The 21,402-nt window shown below is 44.2% G+C and overlaps 1 protein-coding gene across 1 annotated transcript in view; it reads left to right on the forward strand.

Moving 5' to 3' along the window:
- The window catches only part of EXOC4 (exocyst complex component 4), a 367,902-nt gene that overhangs the window by 41,800 nt on the left and 304,700 nt on the right, over positions 1-21,402 (forward strand). The window contains exons 6-7 of the mRNA XM_084306374.1: positions 8,546-8,789; positions 16,020-16,197. Of these exons, the coding sequence (XP_084162500.1) occupies positions 8,546-8,789; positions 16,020-16,197 (422 nt within the window). The remainder of the gene's footprint in view (positions 1-8,545; positions 8,790-16,019; positions 16,198-21,402) is intronic.

Consider the following 21,402-nt stretch of genomic DNA (forward strand, 5'->3'; position numbering starts at 1 on the left):
AATAGAAACCACGTGAAAATTCTGGACAGAAACATCAGAATCCTGCACTTTTCTTGTGTGATCAGTGAGTTCAGTTTCTTGCCAAAGATCACATGATTTGGGGAGCTGAGGAAATAAACCAGCAAAAATGAACCCCACTCCTACCACTGTAAATGTTAACCTACTTCTGTAGTGAGTTCTTCACCTAAAATTTGAATCCTCCTAGTTTTAAAAAAAAAAAAAAAAAAAAAAAAAAGTCTGGAGTTACAGAGCTGTTGGGAGTCTCCCGTCATGCCTTGTGACAGGGAAGAGACAGTAGGAGAGGAGCCTGTTGAGAATGGAAATCCAATCTTTCATCACCTTCCTTGGTTGTTTTTTATTACTAATACAATAATGACCTTAAATATGCTTTGAAAATGAAGGTTTTTGTTTGTTTGGTTGGTTGGTTTTTTACTTTTGCACCTTTGAAGACTTTCACAGCCTAGCCTGTCCTCATCTCGTCTGCTGAGATTTTTAAAGGACTTGTTATTATCCAGACCTGGCTAGGAGGCAAGAAAAAACTGAATCAAGCAGACAAAAATAAGGACAAAATTGTTAATAAGGATGAGAAGAGAAAGAAAGATTGTTCTCAAAGAAAAATGCAATGAAAGGGACTCGTGGGTTGAGATAAGGACAGGGAGATCACTCAACAATTATCATGGGCAAAACAAACTTGGTATAGGGAGATTAATGTAATTTATTGCCTATCACTAGCAGACTAAACAGTGAGAAACTAAAAGCAAACCAAAAACACCTTCCCCCTTCCACTTTCTTGTATGTCCTCCCCCTGAGTAGCACAGGGGAGTGGGGGCTGCGGTCAGTTCTTGACACTTCATCCCTGCTGCTCCTTCATAGTCCCTCCCGAACTGATCCTTCAGGGGCTTCAAGAACTGCTCCCACACGGCTCCATCCCACGGGGTCCATCCCCCAGGAGCAAACTGCTCCAGCACGGGTCCCCCACAGGCGGCAGCTCCCCCCAGCCCCCTGCTCCTGCGTGGGCTCCTCTCCATGGCTGCAGCTCTGGCCCAGGGCCTGCTCCTGCGGGGGCTCTCCATGGGCCGCAGCCTCCTCCAGGCCACATCCACCTGCTCCACCGGGGGCTCCTCCATGGGCTGCAGCGTGGAGATCTGCTCCATGTGGGACCCATGGGTGCAGGGGGACAGCCTGCTCCACCAGGGGCCTCTCCACAGGCCACAGGGGAGCTGCTGCTGCCTGCCTGGAGCACCTCCTGCCCTCCTGCTGCACCCACCTTGGGGGCTGCAGGGCTGGTGCTCATCCCTCTCTCCCAGCTGCTGTAATGCAGCAGGGTTTTCCCCTTCATTTTTCCCTTTCCTTTCCTCCCAAAGGCCCAACCAATGCCCCTCAACACAGGTCCCTTTGGAGCTGGCTCTGATCTGCCATGGGGCAGCTGCTGGGCTCTGCTCACAGAGGCCACCCCTGCAGCCCAGCCCCCCTGCTACCAAACCTTACCACATAAACCCAATAAAACATCTCAGACAAGTTCTCATTTTATTTACTTTGTGCAATGCTGATGGCATTTACTATTACTTGTTTCAAGATCACCTGATAAACAGTTATTTCATGCTGTGCTTGAATTAAGGTGCCACAGAACAAGCAACAGGTAGGAATGCAACAGTGGTCTCTAAGAGGTAGGTTGTTTGTGAGCATAAAATGGCGTCACTTCTTTGTCTCCAAGCACCTGATAATAAAGGCCCTGTGGCTTCATCCTCAGCTCCCCTGAATTGGCATAGGTCAACTGAGGATCTGCCATGAAACTTTTTGTTTGTGCAGATCTGTTCTCGCTGTTCATGCTCATATGCACCAGAAAATCTTTCACCTGGGTTCTTGTTTCACATTCTGTTATTCAGCGATGCGCTGGCCAAGTGTCCCTCAGAATGGGAGAGATGAGGGTTATAATAGAAACCATTTGATCAGCTAAGTGTGCATATGGTTTTGCTTCAAGTGCACAATGTACTTATGTATATTTTTTCCGGATAATTTTATTTAGAAGTAGCCTTTTCCTGGGCTGCAGAACTATCAGATTAAAAACTTATGTGTATGCATAACAAAAGCTGTTTCTGCCTTTAGTCACTTAAGTTCTTTAGCTTTTTATTGATGAAACAAAGTGGCCATGCATATTAATGCATGTCACTATAAAGCACTGACTCATTCAGCCCATCTCGGCAAAGAAGATGCCAAGATTTTGAGTCCTTTCTGCATTCTCTTCCCAAAGGAGATGTTACTTTGTGCTGTAGAATCTTTATAAGGAAATTAAAGCAGTTCCTGCTGCACTTAAAATAAACAAAACCTTCAGCGACGTTCACCTGAGGATTGTAGATACGACAGTTCACCAGTAACTTTCCCTTCATGCCAGTTCAGAGAAATAAATTCACATTTAAAATATATTTCTCTGCTTGAACCTTCAGTATTCTGAAGAGTATTTATGACAGTTCCTGCCTTGCCAGGCTCTTCCTGGAACTGTAAAACGTGCTCACCAAGCGTGCAGAAAACCTGAGAGCTCCCTTTCCTGAAAACCTCTTGGGAGCGCATCTTAGAAACCCAACAGAAGAGAACCTGAGGTGGTGACAGTGCGTGTTGCGGTTGATGGGATTTGTAAATTTTATGCTGAACAGAGCAGGTAATATTCTTCCTTGACCCAGATATCTTAGCTGCAAGAGAAGAATCTAGTTTCTAGATCCAATAGTATATGGTGGTTTCTAAAATTGTGTAGTTACTGCTCAGGAATGCAAGTCTTTGCAGGGGAAAGCACTTGGAGACCCATGAAGTTGGCCCCGTGAAATACCTTCAGGAACCCCAGAGCTTTAAGGTCCAGTTTTAAAGGTGGCTCTAAAAATGCCACGCTGGTGTTCTCTGTTAGTAGTCACAGTTGCTGCAACTTTAAATGTGTTCAACAGATAAATAAAGGATGTTTTTTCTCTGGTAACGTCATCTGGGGACCTGCCCCCAGCAGGGTGATTTTTCTCGATCATTCCTACTGCAAGTTAAAGGATGCCAAACCTGAGCTGTCCTCTTAGCTGCTTTGCTTTTGCACTGAGGGCTTAACCAGAAGGTGGTGGGAATCCAGCAGTGAGTCTGATTCTTTCCTGCCATCATCGTAGAGCTGTGTGAAAAGCAGAGTTTGTCCTCATCGTCTTAGGGTACGTTTTTTGTCTAGGATATTTAAGGAGTCTGTTCCCACTGTTTAAGAATGTTTTGCAGCTGCACAATAAACCTGAAAGCCTACGAAGGAACTTTTTATGCATCTTTTTTCAAGGCCGTGCTTCTTCTCACTGATCCTCGCTAATGGTTTGTATTGTGCTGCTTGATGCATGTAATCTGCGTGCGTTTGGGGAAGGAAAGGGGAAAATCAAGAGGATTCTTGGAATTAAATGCTGTTACAATAGATTTGAGAGAGTGGCCAATGCCAAATTAAAATGTGGCTGCTTTTGGAAGACTAACGCTCTTAAAGCTGTAGATGGAACTGTGTGAATCACAGCTTTAGAAAGAGAAGATTTGCCTGGGGCTTTGACGTTATTCATCTCTGAGACCTATTTTCTTGTGGGCTTGGCAGTAAGGCAGATCAGGAAATGTCCAAAATCTTTAAGGGACCCATTTCTAAAGGAACTGCCTATTTGTTGCCCATTGTCTGTACTCATGGGTCAAAGCAAGGCTTCTGCACCAGAAATAAGCAGATGAAGTTTCTTCAACTATCAAATTATGCCTTTGGGGCACTGTGAACTTGCATCCTTTTAGGGAAAAGGATTGAAGGCACAAAGGGTATAATCTGGAAGGACATAAATCATGGAAAATAGTACATTAAATTTTACTAGTCGCCCATAAATGCACACAGCTAATGAAATCTTCTCTAATAAGTAGCAGCAAATTTTGACCGTTCATTGGAATGAAAAACAAGACCCAAGAGTTTTCTTCAGCTGCTTTGCTTAAATGAGTTATCAACACTGGCTTTTCTGGGGATCAAATCAGTGCTATTAAAACGTCTCTCGCAGCATATTTCTCTCTTGCGAAATGGCAGACCAGCACAAATGAGGGTATCGTCAATTGGAACAGACATTTTTATAGGGCATCATCAAACCGGGGAGCTGTCAGGGAAACCTCCACCTTTCTGTCTGTGGAGGTGATGAATCGATGATGCACATGATTCAGCTTTCTAGAGGTTTAAACTAGATATGGATTTTGGCTGCTGAAACATGGAGTTCTGTGCTTTCAGGTGCACAGCTCCCATGATGTAATACTTCTGAAAATGCCTTCGTGTTTCATTAGAGAGGCTGTGGCAAAGATGTTGCTCCTTTAGGTTGTTCTCAGGGGATCTTGGAGAAAAGGTGTTTGAATGTTCTGCTTCCTAAGCAGTTTCCAGAGATCATTTGGTGTCTTGTTTGAATGAAATTAACCATAAAAGCTGCGTCAAATTATTATGCGATCCTGAAATTTGGTTGTCTGAAGAGGTCAATTTACTTAAAAAGACCTTAAGTCGTGTGCCAAACCACTATGGAAAAAACCTTAGTTGAATGAGCAGGCTTCACATAATCTGATATTTCTGTTGTTTTTTGTGGGCCCACACACACAGGTGTTGATAGCCAGGTTGGCAACTTGTTGGTTAACAATATAATGAAGCTGTGTTTAACATAAAACTGCAAATTTAAGTTAAAAGATATCTATGTAACGGAGATGAGAAAGGCAACAATCTAGACTTAGAAATGTTTATTCTTTGACATCACATTTTATTCATTATGCTCTCAAAGAGGGTGGGAAAAGCCAGTAATGAGTGGAATACCACCAGCGTATGCATCCAGTCCTGTTTAGTGTCTTTGTTAATGCCCTAAGAGATGGGGTAGGTGTAAATTCAGTAAATTTGCAGCTGATACGAAGTCCAGAGGAGCGGCTGCTGCACCCGAGGGCCATGCTGCCATCCGGAGGGACCTCAGCAGGCTGGAGCAATAGGCTGGCAAGCGTACCGTGGAGCTCACCAAGGAGAAATGCCGAGTCCTGCCCCTGGGGAGGAGCAGCCCCAACCCTAGGATGTGCTGGGGGCACGCAGGTGGGAAGCAGCTCAGCAGGAAAGGACTTGGTGGGCACCGAGTTGGACGTGGGACAGCAACGTGCCCATGCTGCTAAGAGCTGGGACTGTTCAGGCTGGAGAAGAGGAGACTCTGCGGGATCTGGAAGTTGCAAAGATGGACCCTGGCTCTTGACGGTGGTGCCCAGTACCAGGACCAGAGGCACTAGGCACAACCTGGAGCGCAGGAGGTTCCCTTTGCCCACCAGGTGTCCCCTCCTTGGAGAGCTTCAAACCCACCTGGGCACCAGCTTGGGGTGGCCCTGCTGGAGCAGGGTGGGACCAGGTGTCCTCAGGGGTGCCTCCAACCCTCAACCAGTCTGTGATTCTGTGAAATCTACTTCTTGGTGTTACTGAAAAAATCCTATTGTGTTCTTTGGTGTTTTCTACCTTTATTTGCTTCATGAATAAAGCCAAGTTGTCTTTAATCGCAATAAGGCTTTTTTTCCTTCCCTTCTCTTTGATGAATAACAAAGGAGAAGAGGTTAACCAAACCGAATCTAAACAGCAGCCCCAACGTCCAGAATAATTAACAAAAACAATCCTTGCAAACATCCAGAGGATAATTTAATCTTTCATGGCTGCTCTACGTAAATCCAAGTGCTTGTGGCATGAACGATGATCCTCCTCCGTAAAAGAAGGAACGGGGATTCTGCAGATGCAGTTCAGGTGGAAACCGGTGCATGGGGAAAGCGAGGAACAGCTTCTGCCAGTCCTGGGCTTTTGTCTTGATACCAGTGAATGATAAAATTCCTCACTTTAAATGCAGATGAAGCTTTCAGTTCTGAGAGGCGATCTGTAGGGACGTCTCCCTTCACCCCTCTGCCCACGGAGGGTAGCACGGGGCGCTCACGATTTGGAAGAAGATTGGAAGAACTTCTTTGTAAATGTCAGGCTGCTTTGATGTCTCTTTCCAAGAGGTGAGGGAGCGGTTCCTGGGCCAAGGCTTTGTGGTCAAATAACCCCTTGATGGCATTAAATGGTAGAAGAGGATGTTTGAAGCAGGGAAGACGCAGGAAAAAAAAATCTTCAGTTGCTCGGGGTTGGGATCTTGTCAGATCTTACAGATAAATGGGGCCCCGAAGCTACCCAGGATACCTGTTTAATAGGCAGAACGTGCAGGAAACACGGTCCCCACTGTTTTATCAAAAGACCAGATCTAACAAAACGGAGATAGCAGCGTGGTGCTGCTAGGAATTGAACCATTCACCGTGCTGTTGTTTGTAGGAGATGCAAATTGAGGTCCTGGCTGTCAGAGGGCGTTCCAAATTGGTTTGTGCTTTGGAAAATGGAAGAGGGTTTGTTTTCATGGGCTGGCAGAGTTCTCGGCAAGATTGCTGCCTTTGGTCCCCTAAATGCTGGCCTCACGTTTGGATATAGCACTGCTTCCTCCCTCTCTGCATCTTGTGTGATATTAGGAATAATTTACAGCCCGTTACAGAGGGGCTGCGATGTGATGACCTCTCAAAGGCTGTTGTGGCTGCGAATGCCATACCTTGAGCTCAGAAAAACAACTTTTTCATTTCTTAGCTTTAAACAATAAGTGAAAACCTCCGTCTAGCGTTTGCAGTGTTGTTTTCCCCCCAGCTATTGTTGCAAAGAGCTCATTTCCCACGTTTGTGCCCAGCGTGCTGTGGTTTTAAAAGAACAGCAAGCGGCGTTAACAAAGCGGGTGGACCGCGTCCGCAGCGCACAAAGTGCGCCGTGGGCTGGGAGGTGAGAGCCTGAGCAGAGATATTTGTGCATCCAGGTGGGACTTTCTACGTGGTGTTATGGTTTGTGTGCATTCAAAGTGTTTCCTATATTATCGTTCTTTTTTTTTTTTTAATTTTTATCAGCGCATTCTGGATGTTTTTGGGTTGAAGTTGACACTGTAACTCACCAAATTGCACGTTTAAATAGAATTTAAGTGAAAAAAGCATGTGCAAGAGGGGAAGAAAGCACTGTGTGACCCCCAGACACTCTGCCCCGATGCTGATGACCTAAAACCCGATGCCACTCTGTGTTGTGGTGCGGGATGACTCTGTAGGGTCCCTTCTTACCTCCCTCTTACCTGGCGGTGCTGCTGGTGCTGGAGGCTGAAAGACGAGCGAGTGCTTGGGGTCACATACAGCAAGGAGGTTGGTGTCAGCTGCCACTGAAATAAGCTTTATCTGCTTCTCGTGGTGCTGTTTGTGAAGAGGCACCGTACAGACTCTTTGGGACGTCGTTTTCTTGATCTCGTGCTGACTTGCAGGGTTGCTCTCTGCGCAGAGTGCCGCAGCTTTAGACGGCGACAGGGCTGCGTGCTGCTTGAGACGTGCCGTTTTTCATTTCTGCCATGCCATTTCAATCCTGCCAGTGGACCTTTTGATGTTTATTCAGGTTCTTAGAGAAGTTTTTGATTGAAGCGAAAAATCTGTTGAGCAGCAGAATCCACAGGAGTCATCTGTCATCCAACAGCCCTCTCCAGAGCTCGGGACCAGGAAAACGAAGCAGCCATTTGGTTTCCATTCCTATTGGACTTCCATTTCCATTCCATTTCCATTCCTAGGAGCCGGTATGGTGGATGACACAGCTTCAGCCACATCCTTTGGAGCCGATTGTCCAAGTACCACCACTCCAGCTGCTAATGAGCATGGCTGGGGATCTGCCAGGATGCTGTGGTCAAGGTTCCTCAAAGACACGTACTTCTCACTGGTGTTGCGATATATTTATTAAACTCTTCACCCAGGCTTCAGCAGAGGCATCCTTTTGTTATCTGTAAATAAAGAAATGTTGATTAATGATGGTACTTAAAACGAGCGTGGTACCAATTGCCTTTCCCCTCATGTCGCTTAGCAACAGAATTTCTCCCTGTGCGATCCCTGGGCCTTCAGGAGGGCTGTATCCACCACATCCTCGCTAATCCTTCTAGTTTTTCCTGTCTAGAAGCCTCGCTAAAAGATCTGAGTAGCTTCATCAACCCCTTGACAGACGTAATAAAGCAGAACGGGATAACATCGGGCAATAATTCACCTCGGCAGGGTAAACTTTGCCGAATTCATCAGAAGTCTGTTAGGCTTGATAGTGTTTATAAGGAAAATTTCTCTCTTGTGAAGAATCCAGTGAAGGGAAACAGCTGGGTTAGAAATTTGGAGGCTTTAGCTCCTTGAAACACATTTGGGGGGTTTGTAGTGATAGAACGCCTCATTTATGGGTATCTTAATTGCACCAGGCTTCCTCTGCTTCCTAACTAATATGTAAGACACTATAAGCTCTGTTTTGAAGTCAATAAAAATGTACAGGCTGTTTTGTTTATAGGGAACCTTACAAGCAAAGTAAAACATCCACTGCCCTTTCCCACCTCCCCCAAAATCTGACTGTTGATGTCTCCTTGTTTATTCCTTGGTTGCTTGAAGTGTTATGTGTGGTGCTAAGTGTGGCTTTCGTTAGTTTAAATCTTGGTTTTTGCTTTTTTAAATTATATTGCAGTGCGAGAAACAAGCCTTCTGGAAATTAAGGAAGATATGGATCTGGATCCCGAGGAGAACAGCACTGTCTTCATGGGCATACTCATCAAAGGGCTGGCCAAGCTGAAAAAAATCCCTGAAACGGTGAAAGCCATCCAGGATCGCCTAGAACAAGAACTCAAGCAGATTGTGAAGCGCTCCACAACCCAGGTGGCTGACAATGGTTACCAGAGAGGGGAAAATATTTCCCAGGAAAATCAGCCTAGGTAAGGATATTTCAACACTGAAATGAAATTTGGTTGCTGTAAAAAGAAGCCTGGAGAAGGGCGTCATGTCTGCTTGCCATTTGAAGGAATGACAATAATGGTTTTTGCAGTAGGAGAGATCCGAAATGCTACTTTTTTGAGAAATGCCTGTGTCTTGCTGAGAGGCTTGATGTGCCCTGAGCACCTGAAAGGCTTGGGAATGTAGGAAAGATACTCAGAAAGGTATTGTTGCTCTCAGCTAAGGTGGTGGGTAAGGGAGATGCTTCATTCTGTGCTTGGCTGTAGAAGAGAATATTGTGGCTAAGCAGATGTTTGAAATGCAGATTTGAAGGCGGGAGCACAGTAGAAGCCAGCATTACTTAAGTAGTAAGAGGCATATAACGTGAAGCACTTGATTATTTTTTTAACCTTAACCTTTCGTTTTAAGCAGCTTTACAACAGATTGAATTGTAATGCTGTCTCAGGTTGCTGGTACGTATGATGCAAAGAACACTTGGTGCCAAAACAAATATTATTTTCTTGCGTTGCACTGAGTCATGACTTTACACTTGGTGCTGATGCCAGAGAAATTTTTAAGTTCATACGTAACAGAACTTTGAAAGAGAAGATTCAGCTCAGTTATTTATTTCAAGTGGAGCGGAGTCTAATTAAGCTGGTGCAGGTGCAAAGCTTAGAAATCATATATGGAACTAATTATATCAGTAAATATATGGCCAAGTTTCTAATTGTTTTGCAGCCCCATTTACATTAATAGCAAAGTGTGGAAGCCAACCAAGAGCTGTGTTTTTGCTCTTCGTCAGGAGTCACTAAAACAGGACTCCGTAAGGGCTAGCTATCATTTTTAGCTGAAATCTTAATTTGTAGTATTGCACATTGCAGTGATCACTGCCCGAAGGGAAACAGTGGAGAAGACGACTGAAAACTAAAATGTGTGTCTTCATTACACGTAATATTTATAATGGAAAGTGCTCCCGAGGAAAAGTTTAGCTTGGTAAAGAATTTTTCTTCAATTCCTAGCATTATCATTGCCACGGAAACAATTATGTTGTGAAGAATTAGTAGCCTTATGGTGCTGAAGAATTAGTAGCCTTACAGTACTGATATCTTGGTGAAACCAAGTTTTTTGGGTGGATCAGAAGGCAGAATTTTTGTCTCTGATATCATGATGGAACGTAATGTATGCTTGACACTTGATTTATGAATTGGTCTTGAGAGGTGACATGGGTATTGGTTGCCCATTGAAATTGATAAAATTGGATCATATCATATTTTAATGATGTTAACCTGCCCAGAGGGCTAGTAAGGTGCAGAAAACTTTAATGGGTTTTGGCGTGTGATTAGTAGGAGTTTATGAGCCCTTAGGATGCTTATATTCCAGAGCTGGGGAAAGAGTCTTTAATTCATGTCGAGTAAGGAGATAATTAGAACAGTTTCTAAACCAAAATTGCATGAGAAGTTTACAGCAAGGAGGTAAATTCATTTATATTGAAAAGAATAAATTATAGTCTGGAAAAGTATACCACCCCTTAAATTAGCTACAATTTAAAATCAGAACTAAGTGACATTTTCCTGCTGTCAAGGAAAAAAACAAAGACATCACAACGAGGTCCTCCTGTTTCAAGAGAGCTCTGTAAGACCCCAAATTTGAGCGTGATGTAGCGCCTGAAACTACTTAACTGTTCATTAGCCTGTCAGCCACGATGCTGATTTGACCTTAGGATTTGGTGAGTAAAATGCTTTTCAGTTACCTGAAAACTAGTCACACATGAATGCCTCTCAGTCTGCTAACGCTGAGCTCAGTGCCTCTGTTCTTAAAGGATATCCATAAAAAAAAATCTTCCTTCTGGCAAATCAAATGACTAATGAGATGACAGAGGGGATCTGAGGGCAGGGAAGGTCGGAGACTGTGTTGAACCCTCTGGTGGACAGCCTCCCCTCACCTTGTTAGGTATGCACAAAACACCTTGGATGCATTTCTGTGACGTTGTCTGGTGGCCCTCAAAGGTTGGCTAACGTCTTATCCCTGTAAAAAAGGTGATGCTTCGCTCCAATCTCTGCCTCTGGTGTAATTCTGTTGGGGTAGCTACATAAAAAAAAAGGTAGAGCCCCCTCATTGTGCAAGAGCCAAAAAAGAGATCAGGCGCTGATCTTCCACCCTTTTTTTTTTTTTTGCTACCTTCTGTGTGGCCACTTTTTATATTTGTACATAAAAAACATTAATTGCCCCCAAGTTTTTAAGATGAAGAATATTTTTTTTTATGACTCTAAAGCAACAAGCTCCCAGGGAGGAGCAATGTCTCTTAGGTACTTTCAGGTTTTGTCTTCACAGAGCCAACAGGCAGTGGGCTCTTGGTTTAGATCTTCAGAAGTTCATTGGGTTCGTTCTCTCAAAGTCCTGCAGCCCCTGTATACCTGCCAGGAGCAAGTCTTGTCCATGCTGTTAGGTATTGGGCTTGTTAATAAGCATGTGTACATAAAAGATGTTTTTCACCAGCGAGCTCACAGAAAAAAGGTTTGCATGGTCTTGTGACACAGCTGATGTTCAGGTTTCCCAACGCACACAATTATCACAGAATCACGGAATTGTAGGGGTTGGAAGGGACCTCAAAAGATCATCAGGTCCAACCCCCTTGCCAAAGCAGGTTCCCTAGAGCAGGCTGCCCAGGTAGGCATCCAGACGGGCCTTGAATATCTCCAGAGAAGGAGATCCCACAACCTCCCTGGGCAGCCTGTCCCAGTGCTCCATCACCCTCACCATGAAGACGTTCTTTGGCATGTTGGGGCGGAACTTTCTGTGATCCATTTTGGGGCCATTGCCCCTTGTCCTGTCCCCACAAACCACTGAAAAGAGGTTGGCCAAATCCCTCTGTCTCTCACACTTAATATATTTGTAAACATTGATAAGATCCCCTCCGTCTTCTCTTTTTAAGGCTAAACAGACCCAGGTCTCTCAGTCTTTCCTCATAGGGCAGATGCTCCAGGCCCTCTCCTGGACTCTTTCCAGGAGATTCCTATCTTTTTTTGTACCAATTATCCTTAGTCAGTGGTTCATTAGAACATAATACCTGCATGTTTAAAAAACCAACTCTTGGGTTGCAGAGGACAGGGCATCACAAAGGAGCCTGTGCTGCCTTAGGATGGAGTACTGCTATGTCTTAATGAATTTGTGGGTATCTCCTGAGGTAAGGAAGGCTGCTGACTTTAGATGAGTAATAATCCAGACACGTGCCCACTTGAGTGCCAGATTTATGGGACAGGTTTTTGGGAGAGATACATTGCGTGAGCCTTACTTGTAGTAGAAAACCTGACCAAAGACAAAGAGGTTTACTGATGATTTTGTACCTAAATCCTATTGATTGCATTCAGTGCATTTTTCCCTACATGTTTCTAAGACGCTTCTGGCCCTTTATTTAATCTCAAAGCCTTAAATAAATGTAGAAATTATACACGTGCCACTACTCTGACCAGGCAGGGGACGTTATTGCTGTGAAGACACGTGGATTGTCATTAGCAACCTCATTCAGGTGTCAGCAGTCACTTTGCATCGATTCATTCTCCGTTAGTACCCAGACAATAGGAGTTGCTTCTGGGTGTGTGTCACTGTCTCTCAGCATATTTACTATATTTCTCAGTGAAGGGGTTACGAGGTTGCTTTGACAAATTGCCCAAGCCAGGCTCCTGTCATTGTCTGTATGTGTTCTGCGTAGGTCACTTGGTGCTGCAACCCCGTGTGCATAAAATCTAGGCCATATTATTTTACGTTGTTTTGTCTTGTTGGCTGTCTGACACTGCCTGGGTCTGCGTCTCTTTTGGGTCACCTTCTTCCAAAAACAACCTGATGGATTACTCACAGAATCATAGAATATCCCGAGTTGGAAGGGACCCGTAAGGATCATTGAGTTCAACTCCTGGCACCACACAGCTCTACCCCAAATTTTAGACCATGGGACTAAGTGCACAGTCCAAACGTTTCTTAAATTCAGACAGGCTTGGTTCAGTGACTACTTCGCTGGGGATTAGTATCCAGAGAAGGGCTACTGGTGTCTAGAGAAGGGTTACAAAGATGGTGAAGGGCCTGGAGGGGAAGATGTACGAGGAGCGGCTGAGGGCACTGGGCCTGTTCAGCCTGGAGAAGAGGAGGCTGAGGGGAGGCCTCATGGCAGCCTGCAGCTTCCTCACGAGGGGGAATGGAGGGGAAGGAGCCGATCTCTTCTCTTTAGTGACCACAGATAGGACCCAAGGGAGTGGTGTCAAGCTGTAAAAGGAGAGGTTCAGGCTGGATATCAGGAAGAGGTTCTTCACCGAGAGGGTTGTCACGCACTGGAACAGGCTCCCCAGGGACGTAGTCACGGCACCGACCCTGTCGGAGTTTAAGAAGTGTTTGGACTGTGCTCTCAGTCCCATGGTCTGAATTTTGGGGTAGAGCTGTGTGGTGCCAGGAGTTGGACTCGATGATCCTTATGGGTCCCTTCCAACTGGGGATATTCTATGATTCAGTGATTTAGAAGACTTTTAGAGAAAATAAAATAAAATAAAGGTTAGAGGTGCAGGCTAATTTGAAAACAGAAGTGGAAAAATGATTTGGGTTGAGAACAGAGGATGTACCGCGGTGTTATGGAGGCCGAAGGACGTGGCTGGGGGAGCTTCATTTCTGTCAGTCTGTACCACGAGAACAGGCAGATGGGAAGACCAAATAATTCTGCTCAGAGTAATACTATCTTAGTAATGGTTTCATAAATAAGCTGATAATGTGAGATGAAGCTCACTTAGAATCAATAAAAATGAATTTGTCAAACTATCAAGCTAGGTTGGTTCTGCAAATTCATCCTTTCCTGGGTCAATAATGAGGTATGTAGAGAATTAAATTTTCATTAGCAATGGGATGTTAGTAGAGCTTAGGCTTGTGTTGCTAATTTTTCTGAGTGGCAAAGAATCCATTTGACCCCACGAGGCCACCTTCTTGGTATTTCTATCAAAGCTGCATGTTGATTCCTCCATCAGGAAATTCTTCCTCTTTCCCAGTGCTTCCACCCCTGCTTTTCCTCCTCATGTTGCTGGCTTCTGGCTGAGCAGCCACCTGCCCTGGCTGCCTCTTCAACCCCTCTCTGGTACTTGTTGTGAGAAGCTCTACTACCTTATAGGAGCTGTTGAAGCCATAGTCACCTGTCCCATGCTCCAGAATAGGTTGGAGAAGGTACTTGGATAAAAACGATGCAAGGTTTTTTTCAGGCAGCCTTGTCTGCACATTGCCCTGTCTTCTTCACTGATAACGTCGGTGATGGGACAACGGTGGTCAGGGAGGGTGGAAGTGGTATAGATCTTCCTTCTGTAGGAGCAACTTCTCTGCCTTGGGCAGGGTAGTTGTTAGGCTTTATACAAAACCTAAATGGAGGAAAATGACTTTCCTTCCACAGCGAACTTCCTTGTATCACTTGTATGTCCTATACATTTGATTATCTCCTGACCGTCTTATTTAAATATGTAAAGACCTGTAAAAAATGTAATAGTTTTCTCTTTCAGTGCCAACAACACTTACTCATCAGGCATTTTTGCCTTTCCTAAATAAGAAAGAAATTGTCATACTCATCAGTTCTTTTGGATTGCTTAAATGTCTTAGTTCTATAGCCACTTAAGGTATGGCAATATTAATGTCTTTGTGTCTTTTATGAAAATGGCAATTCCTAAAAACATCTTCTGTTTAATCTTACATACATTCTGACCACTTGACCTGGTCACTGTACTCTCCAGGACTTATCCTTGGACTCTTTCAGTCATATCAAGGTGCTCTTCTGCTTAACTTAATTTAAGTTGTATAATTGGTATCATTGGTAGGTGGATGGTCCACGTGAGATCCGTGGGAGAGTTACATATGTACAGCATTACACAGCTGTGTGTGTCTGTGTGAATATATATTTTTATATATGTATAAAATGAACTGATGGTTGTGGTTTTGAATAATAGCAAGCTTCTGTCCTTTGCAGACTGGAAGTTTAGGCTAAGGTAGGTGGTTTTAGCCACAGCATCGTGCCAGACAACTCCTGCTGTCTGGGGTACCAGCAGCAAATGTGCAGCAGCTTCTCAGATTCTCCAGTTAACTCTCCAGCTCCTGGCTTGAACAGCTGACAAAACTGGGTGTATGCAGAGTATTTGCATACTGAATTAAAGTGTCCGAGGCATGGATGCACACCTTATTAGTGGTTGTTAACAAACAGAAGGCTGTAGTGTGATGGTTAATGAGTGAAGGCAGCTCTGCTTCTCCTGCAGATCTTCTGCCCTCCTCTGGGGACAGTCACCTCTGCTGGGAAGACACACTTCAAGTGCATGGTAATTCCTAAATGACTGTACTGAAATGTAGTGGAGCCTGTCTGTCAGAGCCTGGAAGTGCCCAACACAGGGATTTGGGAAGCGTTACCTTCACATCGTGTTGGGGTTACACGTGTTCCTGCATTGCTCAAATGGCAGTGAAGTTACCAGAATGTTCCTTTTCCCAAATAATAAGATCAAAAATAATGAGTCATTGCCTTATCGCAAAATATTTAGGACTTGGCAAAGGTATGTTAATCACAGTAATTGGGCAGTAAAGAAGCTATAGGAGCAGGTAACGTGCTGTACATTTTGATGAGGTTATAGCTGTAGCATGTTACAAAAAAACTTTATAATTGACACAACTGAAGAGCTTGATGGTTTAGGTTTCCTGTTGTTTAATCCTTTTTTTTAATCTTTCATGTTGTTTAAAACCTTCCATACTGCTTATTTGGTAATTTAAAATTAATAACTTGCATTCTTTTTGTATGGGTAAGTAAATTCTTGTCGAATTAACACCCTTCCTTCCTTCTGGGTGAAAGGCAGGTGGTCTCCATCCCTGTCTGCTGCTCTACCTGGGAACTTAAAACAGTCTTTACTGTCATGGTGTTGAAATGTTATGTGGTTGTGAATATATTTGTCTTTCTTATACCCCCAAGTTGAACACACTAAAGGTTAAGAGACTGTGTATCAAGGACAGTGTGAAAAGGAAGAAGGTGCTCAGAAGTATTCGGGTACCAAACTTGGGCTGCTAACAGCTGAAGCTAATCACCTCGAGCTCCTACGGGGTTTGAAGCTTCCCTGGTTGCACAGAGCATCTGTCACAAAGCAGGGCCTGAAGTCACAAGCCTGTGACCCTTGCCTGCTGCTCAGATGTGCTCTGGTGTCTTCTGGACAATGAGTGGACGTTTTCTTGGTGGCTTGCAGGTTGCTGCTGGAACTGCTGGAGCTTCTCTTTGACAAATTCAACGCTGTGGCTGCTGCGCACTCTGTCGTCCTTGGACACCTTCAGCAAACAGTGGCCTCTCCTTGCAGCCAGTACGATGGTGATATCAAGCTCTACGACATGGTTGATGTGTGGGTGAAGATCCAAGATGTCTTGCAGGTAAGGCGACTTCAAGTGGGCACACTTCAAGCTTGGGACAGCTTTTTTTCACCACAATATCATAGAAAACAGTTCTGTCATGTTCAAGAGACAGCTGGGCTGGAATTTGTCTTGATTTTTGGTAAGTGGGCACATTTATAGCAGACTTTTAAATTCCAATGAGCTTAAATATCAGAAAAAAAAAATTAAATCTGTAGTTTCGTCCTTATAGCGTATGGAGAGGTTGATTCCTTTTGCCTACCAAGTGATTTAGCAGAAGCTTTCAAACAGTGACATTTTTGTTCCATGTTACCATGTCATGCCTGTCTTATAAAGTGTCACAGCTCTAATCGCTTGTCTTCTCTTGTCAGTGTGCCTTGGTTCTAGTCAGCTGAGACACTAGCTGCTAGCGTGTTTTCAGGGAAGTCTGATTTGATTCATATTCTAAGCCACAGCATACTAAAGCTGTACCGTGCTTAGGCTTTATTTGGTACCACGCCTATCACCTTAGGATCTGAGGCTCTCCCAGGCAGCAGAGCTGTCTGTCACACGTCTGTTCTCTCATACTTGTGAGCCCAACACACACTCTGATTACATTGTTTTTATTTTTTTTCTTCATGTATTTATTTTGGAATTTCCCCTATGCCTAATACACAGGTGTACACCTCACCCACTATTTGCTAGAGGAGGTCGAAGAAGTTAGCCTGGAATAATTTACAAGAGGTGGCAAGATTTATTTTGGTCATCCCACTTCTGTGCTGTTCCCGAAAAATGCTCTCTGGCTCCTACACTAACACACATTTTCATTGTAGGTCACAGGCCTGTTTTGCTGCTTCTCTAAAGGTTTATGTGTCTGTGCAACGATGCACACAGGTTTTTTGCTTACACAAGTATGGCTGTGTGTGCATGCTGTGAATGCAAATACTTCTTGGACAGAAAAAAAAATAAGTTCTGGGCCTTTTGATCATGCCCACTGTCTCCTTCCCCACTTGCGTGTCTTTCTAAGTGAGCTGGTGCTTTCATTTAAAGAAATCACAATAAGTTTTCACCTTGATATAAATTTTCTCCTTCGTTCAGTATTGTTCTTCAAAAAATTGATTGGGAATGTCCAGCCAGAGGTTAATGACTGGTTTTCTAAACAGAAGAGTATCATAAAATCAAAGATGTCTGGTCCTAATAAAGGAAATAGTTAAGGACACGAGGAAAGGGTTTGGCGGGGGGAGTCTCCAGCCTCCTTTCTGTCACCCACGAGGTCCAAAAAACCTTGAAGAGCTTTGAGTTCTGCAAACTTTGCTGTAGCAGGATAAAGCTTGGCACCAAGAATCATCCAAGATTTTATCTTCAGTGAAGCACAATGACAAGGCTGGTAATTCCCCGTTATCAGTGTGGATTTGTGATGGTTTTATTCCTCATGAGTGGCGCAGTTGGGCGTGAGTTATGCTGGCTATTACCAAATAACGTTGATAAAACTTTCTTACAGAAGCATGTGTAGGTGTGCACATCCAGAGAATGAGTGAGCTTCCTGTGTTAGGGAGAAAACACGTGGCCAAGCTTTCTGCAAGGAAAGTGCCAAGAAATATGAAGCAGCCCACTTGTAAAGATTTCATTGCTATTGGCCTGACAGCACAAGCGTCAGAGGGAGTCTGAACAGCTTCCAGAAGAGTCACAGATAGCTTTTTCAGTGCACAAAAGCAGCACTTTAAACTCCATCATCTCTTGCTGTTTTAGGGTAAGAGATGAGCATTGACTGACGTGGAAAGGAGGAAATCTTCCATTTCTCTACTGGAAGCTTTGTGTTTTTTTGTATGTTAGTTTCATATGAGCAGATTATTATTTTTTTTAGAGTAGAATAAAACCTTTAAGCCCAAGACAAAATTAGTTCTATCCTGTGTTTTCAAAGAGGGATAATTTTTTGAGGGAAGATCTTACAATAGTGGCAGGGGGAGCAGAAAACTCAGGTTTAAAAGTGTTTATATTTAAACGTGCCTGCTGTTGGGGGAGGATGAAAATCTGGAGGAAGTAGGTTAGTGGTGGGGCGCATCGGGGAAACGATGCAATTCCTGCAGATCCTAATGAATGAAACTTATTCATCACGCTTGGAGCAGCATCACGTGGCTCGGTAATTCACATGGGTAATCTTTGCCACCCGTACATTGTGCAGCCCTGCATGGGAAATCCGTTGCAGCGAGGTTATCTCTTTGTAGTTGGGCACAAAAGTAATAATGTGCGCTCGTGGTGGGCTGGAAATTGTCCTTTGTGGAAAACATGAGAGAGTTGTTTTGAGCAGCTTGTGTTTTTTTTTTTTTAAAGCTGGATTTCTGAATGCTCCCTAATAACAGCACAAAGCGCTGCGGTACGGTTTTGGATAGGTGGCGCAAAGTCAGGCGATGTTTAGGTAGCGAACATGCAGATATAAGATATTTTTGACCTTCTCTGTGAATAGAGGAATAATACTGAACTCGTCAGGAGGAAGACAGAGTGACCTTTTCGAGCCGGCTGCCGGAGTGCTAGAAAACAAACAAACAAAGAAATCAGTTCATCGAAATATTAGGGCAGCCTTGTTCAGGAAAACACAGTTTGAAGTTATTTGTACCGGAGCCAGCCTGGCCTGTAGCTGTATCACCGTGCCAGCAAGAGGGATTTGGAAGTTGTTTAAATTGTAACTTGCTCTTTTTATATACGGAGCTAATTTAGCTCGTCAGCGTAGCAGTGGGTGGGATATCCTTCTGAAGAGCGTCATTATTGTAGGGCCATTATTGTAGGGTGTTACATTGGCAGGTGGAGCTGTACTGACACGAAGAGTTGCTTCAGGACTACGCAGCAGAGGAATTCTGATTTATTTTTTGGCACAATTCAACGTATGCATGGCATTCCCCCATCCCAAGTGATGACGTGCTGCTGTTTAGGCTTTGTTACGTGAAAGGCAGAGCGATGGACGTGCTTGAGTAAAAGGCAAGTACGCCTCCTGTCCCATTGTAGTAGTGTCAGGGGAGCAGCAGCAGTGGGCATGCAGCTGATGCTCGCTGTGATGGCTCTCCCTTGCTTTTAGAACTTGGAGCAGTTCATTCACCTTTTTTTTTTAGCACTGTCTTTTGATGCCACGAGGAGAAAGAGGCATCTGTCCCCGCCGAATAATACCAGTGCTCATTCAGCTGCTTCAGAAACGCCACCTTCCAGTGACAGGGTGATCGTCCTGTCAGCTGCTTTGTAGGAGTGCAATACCCTGCTGCCAGAGAAAACACCCAGCAAATGTGACATCTCCGTGCCTACTCAGGATCCTGTTATCAGCTTAGGCTGGTGCTGTTTGCCTCCAAGGAAGAGATCTTCTTTTCTTTTGTAACAGCAGTGGTATTTGCGGTTGTAGTTCTCATTCTTTTTTTTCAAAGAAGGTGGCCGATCTCTATTTTCTTTTCAGAAGACAAGCGAAATCATATATGTGCTCCAGGACACAGATTGCATCTTCAGCAGCACCAGGGCAACAGAACACGAGTATTCAGGCTGTCTGGTGGGCTGTCTGCTCAGAAAACTCTGACAATTATTACTGTCCTTTTTTGTGGTCCTCCTTTGAGGTGTTTTCCCCAAATAGTGTCATTTAGCAGTCTAACCGTTGCTGAAACCGTAAGAAAACCATGGCAAGGGAAATTGAAGCCTCCTGCCTGCCCACATGCTAATGTTTTGTTGCTGCAGAGCCAGAGATACCAGAAACTGTAGAATGAGAGAGCCTCTTCCTTGGCACGTGGAGCTCCTCTGTCCAGAAGCTGTAATGTTTTCTTCCTCGTGTAGAGAAATGGCACAGGAGTGAGTTCGTGATGCGAGCAGGGGATGGAGCAGTTCGGCAGCATGCAGCCAGGGCTGCTGGCCAGCAGCGTGAGCGTCTCATTGAAAAGCTGCACTGAGTTGTATTTGCTCTGCCACGCTTCTCAGGGAGTCATGCTAGAGCACTCGGGGATGTGCCTGGCTCTGCTGCAGCAAGCTCAGCCACTTGGTGACTTTGTAAGCAAGTTACCAGCAAAAGTTAACGGACCTTAAGCACATAAGTGAGCAGGGGAAGGCAGTGGAGTCCAGCAGCCTTTGTACTTAATTTAATACACTACATCCACTGCTTGGAAGTCTTGCTTATTTTCCCAGGAGTTACCTCATTGGAGGGAGTTGATTTGGTCAGATGCTTTTTGCTGGCTTCACTTTTTGCTTGCTCAGGTCCTTGAACTACGTCTGTGTTGGTGAGGAATGTGCAGGAATGTGCTGCAAAGAAGGGAAGCAAAAGCTTTATCCTGGCAATTGTCATTCCCTGCCTGACTCTTTGTGTGCTGGGCTGAGTAGCCACAGCTCTCTTTACCAAAACTTCACATTTAAAGGGTGAATTAACTATTTATGGCACAGCTAATACTTATAAAGTAAAACAAGATTCTCGGATATGAGTATGTTAATATGTCATAGATGCTGGTTGAAATGTCAGAGCAATGTATGAAATTGCTGTTGCATTTAGGAAGTTCACCAGGTGATGTCTTGGATCTGCAGCAGCATTATTTTTCAGAACGTTTCCATGTGGAAATTAATGGTTTCATGGTTGTCCTCAAAATAATGCACTTGGCAGTTTTTCTGGTTCCTTTTAAATGGTTTTAAATGCGTGGAACCGATGCCCTTGGACTCCTGACTGGTGTGTCTCATTAATGCTCGTCTCTCCTTCAGCTGAGAGGCTGATGGTTGTGCAAGAGATTTTTCTGCAGCTTTTGAAAAATGCAGTTTCAATGTTGGGTGCGTAAAGGGGGAAGGGAGAGCATTACCCTCTCCAGGATGCTGATACTGAAAGTTGGAATTTAAAAAATTATGGAGTGGGATACTTGGCCTGTTTTTTTTTCTCCCCATTTCTTGGTGGAAGTGAGCTGAGAACATGCTTGTTTGTTAAGGAATCCAGCACAGTGAATATAACACAACTTCCTTTTTTTGCCTCCTGTACATATCTCCTAACAGCACGAAAATTTCAGTGAACATTTGCGGTTCAGGACGAATGTCACCTGTCTGAATCTGGGAAGGGACGAGATAATTTTGCAGGAAGATACATCTTAAATTTGGGTCCTGCTAAGTATGCTTCAAGGGGGTATGTGATGTCCTTTGAGCTAAAACATTTCATAGCCTCGTTCCAATTTACCTAATGATCGAAGTTGTCTCCTTACACTCAAAACAGAAAGTCATTTGGTACCTTCCCTAAGCTCTTAAGAAGATGCA

This window comes from Netta rufina, assembly GCF_964035555.1.
Source record: "Netta rufina genome assembly, chromosome: 1".
Taxonomy (NCBI): domain Eukaryota; kingdom Metazoa; phylum Chordata; class Aves; order Anseriformes; family Anatidae; genus Netta; species Netta rufina.